The sequence below is a fragment of the Rhinolophus hipposideros genome, assembly GCF_964194185.1.
Source record: "Rhinolophus hipposideros genome assembly, chromosome: 26".
NCBI lineage: Eukaryota > Metazoa > Chordata > Mammalia > Chiroptera > Rhinolophidae > Rhinolophus > Rhinolophus hipposideros.
In genome coordinates, this window is record NC_138072.1 from 27,047,838 (window position 1) to 27,056,880 (window position 9,043).

Here is a 9,043-nt window from a genome sequence, read left to right on the forward strand (position 1 = left end):
GTATTCATCTTTTGTTATTGGTATATATTATTCCAATTTTAATACAGTTTTCCTTTCTTAAAATGTGTATACATTTTTTTTTGCACCCTCTGTATATGAAAAGCAAAGAAACAGCAAGACATCAAATGGTGAACTTTGATTTCTCCCTAAAAGTATTATTTCGGTCAAGGTGACTCGGAAGAGGAATATTAGTCTTCAAAACACCAACTATTTTCAGCAGGTTCAAAAAGACAGTAAGAATGAAGATCAAATGCAAGTGCACTGTTTGCACAGGAGCATGAGACACTTCCATCTGTCTGTAGGAAAACGAGGGATTCTGATGTACACGCCTATCCCAGGCATGGGTGCTTCTCTGAGCCACTGTCAGAGGACGGTGTGAAGGAGCTCATAAGTCCTTCATCTGCTTCTGGAAGATCACTTGGGACACGCGGAAACTGAACTGCAGCTCAGTTTTTGGAGACTGCAGTCCACACTGCTGTAGTTGCTCTGCCTAACAGCCAACCCCCAAGGAGCCAAGTAACTGGCTAAGATGACCGGAAGTTATTGAAGCGAATCATGGTCACTCCCAGCCCCCTGCTCCCTGCAAGAGCCTGGATTAGAAATACCTGTCAGTACAAGCCTTGATTGGCCCAGGGGCGGGCAGAGGCCTAACACCGCCCAATCAGATGGGGAGGAAGGGCTTCTAGCTCACAAAGGCAGGGAAGAACTCCTCTTTCTACGGATGGGAATAGGAAGCACACAATGGTACAGAGCAGCCATTTTATGGCTCTGAGGGATGAGGGGCGAGCACGCCGCTGGTAGAGGAGAGAGACATGAAGAAGTCAGGGCCCTGCTGACCCAGAATCACCCAGCCCTGAACCTCACCTATAATCATTTGAATTATCTACCGGATATTGAGTTGGGTTTTCTGCCAGTTGCAGTGGGAAGCATTCCACCTGGTTAAATGACCAAAAAAGCTAATAACCTATTACCTATTAAATGGAAACTTTCTGTTAGGCATCATTTTCTTCTTAAATTTATTTTTGGTCATATAGACTCAATTAATGAGAAAGTTGTTAGGTAAGCATGGGTTTAGAACTAGGTGAGGTCATTCAATAAACATTTACTTAATAACTACCAAATGCCAGCCATTTGGATGTTCAGTGACAACTGATTCAGGTCACCTGGTACATCTGTCACCACAATGGCAATATTCCTGGACTTGGTGCCAGTCCCCCAGTGGTGCCTGACAGAATACCAGAGCCAGTCTTTGTGGCTCTTACCTCCATGGCTGACCAACTCCCACTTGATCAAGTTCTCTCAAGTGCAAAATCGAACCCTGCAGTTCTCTGCTCTGATGCACTCAATTGATTTCAGATTTCAGTTCTCAGACGGGATCTATTGTCTCAAACATGCCTGTGTGACTGCTTTAATTCAGACAATGCAGTCTGTGGAAGAGGTCTGAGTTGCCTTTATATTATTTGAACGTGAAAAACTGTTAACTTCCACCATAAAGAAAAGGATTAAACACGTCTTAAAGTCGGCTTTTCTATTTATCCTGGCCTTTCGTTTCATATTCTGTAACTGAGAGGAACATGCATGCCTCTCAAACAGAGTCCAATCAGGCTCTTCGGGCGTTCCCTGATGGCCACATTCAGGGAGTCACAGCACCGTGGGCAGTCACCTAAGCAGTCCCCTGCTTTCAATGAGTTTACATCTCGTCTTGAGAGATTTGCTTTGTCACAGCAGAGAGCTGCCTGAACTGCAGAACTGGGTCTGTAAGTCCACAGGCAACGCAAAGACAAGGTGTGTGCGCAGCGGCCTCTTGTACGGACCAGCATAAGCAATGAGCGTGTGGAACAGTCTGACAACTGAGGGCCCTACATAGAACAATGTGTTTAATTATAACGAAGAGACATGTTTTGTTTTTAAGTCTCCAATTTTTTTCTGCATGATTAAAAATTCATCTGGAAAATGATAAACCTCCCTCTAAAATGTATCTTCTCATTCATAATTTATTAGCACTTTAAGAAGTGTCCTTCCCCTTCCATATCTAAATATTGTTAGCTGCTTTTTAAGACTTTTTAAATGCCAAAAACACAGCACATAAGAGAAACAGAAAGAATTAAAAGACGAAAATCACTAAGTATTGCCATAGAAGAGGTCGCCATTCTGAGTAGTTAGGGCTGCATTTGGCTGTGGCAGGGCTACGAAGCTTTACTTCCCTAGGTATCAGATCCATCACTATCAGGGATTTTCTTGTATTGGCCAAATCTCTCTCAACATAAACTTATTTCTCTTTGGAACGCTTAGAGGGGAATTACAAAGAAGAAAACATGCAGACACACAGTGTCAATCTGACTTGCACGTTGTGCTTCCTCTTACATCTGCCGGACTTCATCTACCCTATAAACAACATCCCTACATGTCACTTTAACTTTCAATCCTTATTTACAGCTACAGAGAAGCAGAAGTCAAGTATTCTTCAAACAAAAGTAACACACTCCATTACCAAGATCAGATTGGCAGAGAAAATAGTAAGATTCAAAGACAAGTATTAAGGATTCAAAAGTTTTCCCTCAAACTGTTTTTACTGACAAGTATTCAAATGGAATTATTAGAAATGGAAAAAAAAGTCTGTGACATGAGTCTGATTAATCTCTACGGATGGTTTAAGAGGAGGAACTTAAGAAACAACATCAGCTTTCTTCTCATTCCAAAGAAATATTCAGAGCAGAGGTAGATCGTCAGCACACTTGCCTGGTTACATATGGTAGGAGTGATTATAATAGTATTGAACCTTGCAAAAGCCCTGCCTCTTCCAGCTTCTAGTGGTCGCCAGCCATCCCTGGCTTTTAGGCAGGTACACCACTCCAATTTCTGCCTGTCTTCACATCACACTCTCCTTGCATGTGTCTGGGTCCAAATTCCCCTCTTATAAGAACACCAGTCACTGAATTAGGGCCCACCCTACTCCAATGACCTCATCTTAACCTGAACACATCTACAAAGACCCTATTTCCAAATAAGATCACAGTCACAGGTACTGGGGTTAGGACCTGCACATATCTTTTGCAGGACACAATTCAACCCACAACAGCCTATAATGATATATATCCTGATAATTTCAACATCCTGATAATTCTCAAAATTATGTAATAAATACTATACTTTCAAAATAAAAATATTAAGAGTGTACTATAATAAGAATTACCATAGGACCAACAATTTGTGTTCTTGTTTCATAATTTGTTGTAGAAGGCATAAACTCCAGTGTGTAGATAAAGATTTATCTTGGATTTTTCCTCTCTCAAACTGCCTCAGCCCTTAAAATTTTTATTTTTAATTTATAGCATTTTCTGCATCACTTACACTTTTTAGCTCCTTTCTGAACACCATTGCTGGAAACTATTAATAATTCTCTGATGTGTTAGTTTTGTCTCATAAATCTTGATTATCAGAAATTACTTAAAGCTAATTTGAGATCTCCCGTGTTGGATGGCTACAGTTCCTTGGGAAGTCCCAAGCCAGCCTACTTGGCCAGGGCTTTCAAAGTGTCATGACCCTGATAACATTTGGGAACCACTGTTTTAGTTTACGGCTATTCAGATTGAAGGTTTCAATCTGAAACTTCTGTATTTAAGATTTCAATTTTCTATTACAATAATACATATAGTTTTCATGTGGTTAGTGGTTTCAAAGCAGCAAAATGTTGCACACTCCTCAGTCTATGACGGGATCAAATGCTTTAATAGGCACACAGAGAGCAGATAGAGCTCGTTAACAGTACATTGTAAGCCTGGCTCTTCCTGTTTCATCATCCCAGTCAAGCTACACAGAGCCTTCTTTCCCGGAAGAGAGAAAGTGAGCCCAGAGTAGAAAGGAGTTTCAAGATTGGGCAAACATTCCTTTACCAGCTATCTAAGAGGCAAATGTTGGGGAGGAGGGCCCTGATTGATTTACCTTTGGGGAACAATGCTGTGCAAAAATGGTCAATGATAAGGGAAGGTGACAGCTTAGGACTTGGTTTGGAGTGATTTTTAATTTGAGGTTGACACTTTCAATTTCCACATTTGCTCTTTCTAAAACTTATTTTCTATTTGTTTCCTCTAGAAAGAAAGATTAAATTCTGTTGGTAAAAAGTAAAAACATGTTTGGAAGTTACCATGAAATAAGAATACTACTGGTCAAAACCTTAGGATCAAATTTAATCAGTTACTGTGATGCTCAAAAGTTCAATTAACTGTCTGAAGGAAAGAAGAGATGCCATAGGCATGCTCCATTTTATCAAGGGTATCATCTCATATAAGACAGATGAACTCTTCCACTAATTTCTTATTAATTCATAACCCACTGGCTTTTCTTACTTGGACTTTTCACCCCTTTCTGGTGCTCCTTATCCAGGTTAAAGAGGAGTGTGGGGGTTAGAGCACTTAAAAATAAAGAAAAGCAAAAGTATAATCAAGCATTGCTAGAGAAACATATTTTCTTTACGAAATTCAACAGTGGTTCTCTATGGACCACGGGCATGTGATGGGATGTGACATACTGAGCATTTGCAGCTCTGACAACACTAGTCCTTATGAAGCCAGCGACTTCCTGGAGGATCTGCAAAGCCTTCTAGGGACAGAGCTGCTGCCCTGCCCCCCAGTGTCACCACGCATGTACCACTCACAGGAGTGGCAGGACATGGAGCAAATGCACTGAGCCGGCTCTCGGGAGAAAGACCACCTGCCCAGACGAGGTCCTCTGTGCCTCGCCTTCAGGCTCTGCCAGGGGCTGTGGGCCCTACCCACATTGCCCCGTTGGAACTGCATCTGCCTCCCGGCCTGGGCCTGGGCCTGGGCCTGGGCCTGGGCACGTGCTGTGCTGCCATCCCCGGCCCCCGGCCTGGGTTAGGTTCTTTCATGCTTTCACAGAGCACAGGCTCCGGAAGTCCTGCCAGGGGCTGTGACTAGTCCCTCATCAGTGGCACCGCAGGTCCGCACCGAGCCCCGACTAGACCGCTGGCTGCGGGAGCCCGGCCGCCCGGCCGCCGCGGGCAGCGTGTCAGCACACACGGAGGCAAAGCGGCCTGGCCCGAGCGGGAGGTCAGGTGAGCTCCGCACTTTCGCACGAGCGTCTGCCGGGGCTCAGCCTGAACGCGCGGCGAGGCCGCCGGCCGGGCCCCCAAAGGAAAGCGGGTCTGAGCCCGGGCTCCGCTCCAGGCCCAGGTGCGCGCGCCGCCAGGTGTGCGCGGCCTGCAGCCCCGTCCCCGCCACAGCGCCGCCGCAGGGGCCGAAGCCGAGGGGCCCCGGGGCGGCAGGCGTCGCCCGAGCCCGGCGCGCCCCTCGCGGGGGACAATGCCGCCCCAGGAACAGCCGCGAGCCGCCTTCCCAAAGCCCGCGCGACGGGGACCGGACCGCGCTGAGCGGAACCCGGGGCGTCCGCGCGGCAGGCGGCCTGGGCCGGGACGCACCGCCCGCCCACCCCCGGCCCTGCGCCCGGTACCGTAGGTCTCCGACATGGCCGTCTGCGACATCTCGGGGCGGCGCCGCCTCTCGCGAGTCCCGGCGCAGCTCCGGCCCGGCCGGCGGCAGGGGACGGGCGTGCTCGTCCCGGGGTCGTCCGGGATCGTCCGGGTCGGTGGGCAACGGCGTGGCGCGGGGTCCGGAGGACCGAAGGGCCCGCGCGGTCTCTAGCACAACCGCCCGCCACCCCGCGGCTGCGGCCCCGCCGGACTGCCCGTCCGCGCAGGCGCACCAGGCCCAGTCCCCGCCCGAGGACGCGCGTGCGCACGCAGCCCGGGGCGGGGCGGGGGCGGGGGCGGGGGCGGGGCGGGGGCGGGGCGGGGGCGGGGCGGGGCCGCTGAGGTGAAAATTTTTTGCATCTTGGTAACTTGGAATCTTTGAGAGAAAATAAATTTCTCTTAATTAATCTTGGGTAGTGCTTTCATTCTGAGGTACTATGGGGAAAGAAAACTTACAGCAAAAGTCATCTGTGTTTTTCTTTGATTATTTTCTCCTTTCTCTTCAAGGGAGGTTTCCAAAAGCCTAGGCACATCGGAGATTTGTCTCAGGGAAACGAAGGCAGAAGCATTTCTTCCAAAATAGGTCCCACCTGCTGCTAAGTAGCTGACACTGTCCTTCTTGCCCTCTGGCAATGCCTCACAGAGCCAGCCTCACGAGGATTCCTGTTCCCCAGGACTAGCAGAGGGTCACATGGTTGGGGACAGTGGTATCTGGAGGGACAAGTGGGGACTGATGGACAATAACTGAAGGGGCCTGGGAACACCCATAGTTGGACCTAGAACAGTAGTAGCCCCGTTCCCTGAGGGGACCCGAAAAGGCCTAAGGATGAGAATCCAGCAACATCCTGACATTTCGGGCAGCAATGGCTTTGAGAGCAACGGGACGTGGCATCCTTCACAGAGCTAGGCTTGGCAGAGGGCACTGGTCACAGTCTCTGTGGTGACTTTCCTTGGACGCTGAGCCAACATGTGTGTCTGGCGGAATATTTAGGGACTCAGAAATTTCTATCTGGCGTTACTTTCAGAAGAGGTCAAGTTCCACGCAGGTAGGTGGAGGCTTGAAAAACCGACCTCAAATAAACACCCAGGCGGTGACACCTGTGACATATAACTCATATCTTCAAGTTGGAAGAGACCTCAGAGGTGGCTGGGCCAGTTTGCATTCCAGTGCCAAACAAAACGACCTCTGTAGCTAGATGTGTCTGTTAGGAAACATTCGGGATGGGCTAAATTAGCTGCAGTAACAAAGACCTCCCGATGTGCCTGTGACTAACGCATGAAGTTTCTCTCACTCGACTCCCGTCCTGCTCACCTTGGCGGAGAGACTCAGCTCCCTGTGGCCACGTGGAGACCCAGGATGACCCAGGTCTTGTGTAAACACACACTCCCACCATCATTCAGGCAGGAGAAGGAAATGACATCCGTTGTGCATTAGCTCGTGAAGGTCCCATCAGGAGTTGATAGAATCCTTTCCCTTTACAATTTATAGGCCAAAGCAAGTGACGTGCCACACCTAACTTCAAAGAGAACAGGGAGTGCGCTATTGTTGTGTTCTAGAAGGCAAGACGGTAGATGCATGTGGAAAGACACGATGACCATCATGGGAGATTTTTACCCATCCAAGCAGCTCACTCCGCTTTTATTCCAAACAACTGTATGGAAGCATAACTGAGATAGCTACACATATTTAAAGTATACACTTTGATAATTTTTTATGTATGTGTACACCTGTGCTCACTGCTACAGGGGTGTCACTACTCCTAGGCCTTTTGAATGGGCAGGGGCACTTTTTGCGGTTCTGTTTTACCTTCTTCATTGCTCATTAGGAATAAATTCTTGTGAGATTATCTCAGTGCTTGTTTTAGGGTTTCTAGTGCAAGTCTCTAAGTGATCACAGCCCACCTGCAGGTGCGATGCCATCTCATGTGGAGAATAAGAACATCACAGCAGTTCTCCTCCACCCGCCCTTCTAACTGTGCTGTGGAGGTTCTACTTCCACATTTGTTGTACACCACACATATGTCATTCTCATTTCTGCTCTAAGCAGCCAATTTTCTCCCTTTTTAAAATTGTGGTCAAATGCACATAACATAAAATTTACCATCGCAACCATCTATAAATGTACAGTTCAGTGGCATTAAATATACAGTGGTTTCTCCCCATCCATGGGTTCAGTACCCACAGTCAACCCCAGTCCAAAAACATTAAATGGAACATTCCAAAAATAAACAATTCATAGGTTTTAAATTACAAGCCGTTCTGAGTAATGCAATGAACTCTCGCGCCGTCCTGCTACATCCCACCCATGAATCATTCCTTTGTCTGGTGTCCCCACGCTGTAGATGTTCCCCTTCTGTTAGTAGCCGCCCCAGTTTCAGGCGACTGTCGCGATATTGCAGAGCTTGTGTTCAAGTCACCCTCATTTTATTGAATGATGGACCCAAAGTACAAGCACAGTGATGCTGGCAATTCAGATTCGCCAAAGAGAAGCCGGAAAATGCTGCTGTTTATTGGAAAGGTGAGTACACATAGGGAAAAAACATAGTATATCTAGGGTTTGGTACCATCTGTGGTTTCAGGCATCCACTGGGAGTCTTGGAACGTGTCCCTGCTGATAAGAGGGGACAATGTATTCATATTGCTGTGTGACCATCACTACCATCCACCTATGGGAACTCTTCCATCTTGCAAAACTGAAACTCTGTCCCCATTAAACACTAACTCTCCATCCCTCCTCCCCCAACCCCTGGCAACAACCCTTCTAATTTGTCTCTCTGTGAATTTGACGATTCTAGGTAGCTCATATGAATGAAATAACACAGTATTTGTTCTTTTGTGACCGGTTTATTTCACACAATGTAATGTCTTCCAGCTTTATCCATGTTGTAGCCTATGTCAGAATTGCTTTCCTTGTTTAAGGCTGAATAGCATTCCACTATATGCATAGACCATATTTTCTTTTAAATAGATTTAAGCAATCAGAACAAGTATTATATATTATATATTTATCCACCACGTCTAGGACTCCTCAGTCCCTCGTGTGGACACAGCATCCCAGATGATGTCATTTCCCCTTTGGCCAAAGGACTTCCGGTAGCAGACCTTGAAGTGCAGGTCAGCTGGCGAAGACTTCTGCCAGCTTTTGTGTAGCTAAAAAGGGTATGGCACTTGTTTTTGAGTGATAATTCTGCTAAGTTTAGATTTCTATGGTAATGGTTTTATTTTTGTTCCCTTAATACAGCATTTTCTGGCTTATGTTGTTTCTGATAAGAAGTCTACTGCCATTTTTAGCTTTATTCTTTTGTAGGCAGTGCATCTTATCTCAGACTGTTTTTAAGATATGTTTATCACTAGTTTGAGTAGTTTGGTTACAATGTGCTATGCTGTGCTTCGGTGTGATTTTCATTATGGTTTTTGTCATGTCAGGCCACATGAATTTGTCCCATAGCTAACTGACACTCTGTTCATTTCTTGCCAGTCTCTGTGTTTCATGTTGGATGGTTTCTACTGCTATGTCTTTAAGTTCACTAATCTTTTCTGCAATATTTAATCTGC

The 9,043-nt window shown here is 46.6% G+C and overlaps 1 protein-coding gene across 1 annotated transcript in view; it reads right to left on the reverse strand.

The window, feature by feature from the left end:
- The window catches only part of RAB4A (RAB4A, member RAS oncogene family), a 36,052-nt gene extending 30,307 nt beyond the window's left edge, over positions 1 to 5,745 (reverse strand). The window contains exon 1 of the mRNA XM_081039042.1: positions 5,470 to 5,745. Within this exon, the coding sequence (XP_080895168.1) occupies positions 5,470 to 5,500 (31 nt within the window). The 5' untranslated portion in view covers positions 5,501 to 5,745. The remainder of the gene's footprint in view (positions 1 to 5,469) is intronic.
- Positions 5,746 to 9,043: the final 3,298 nt, after the last annotated feature.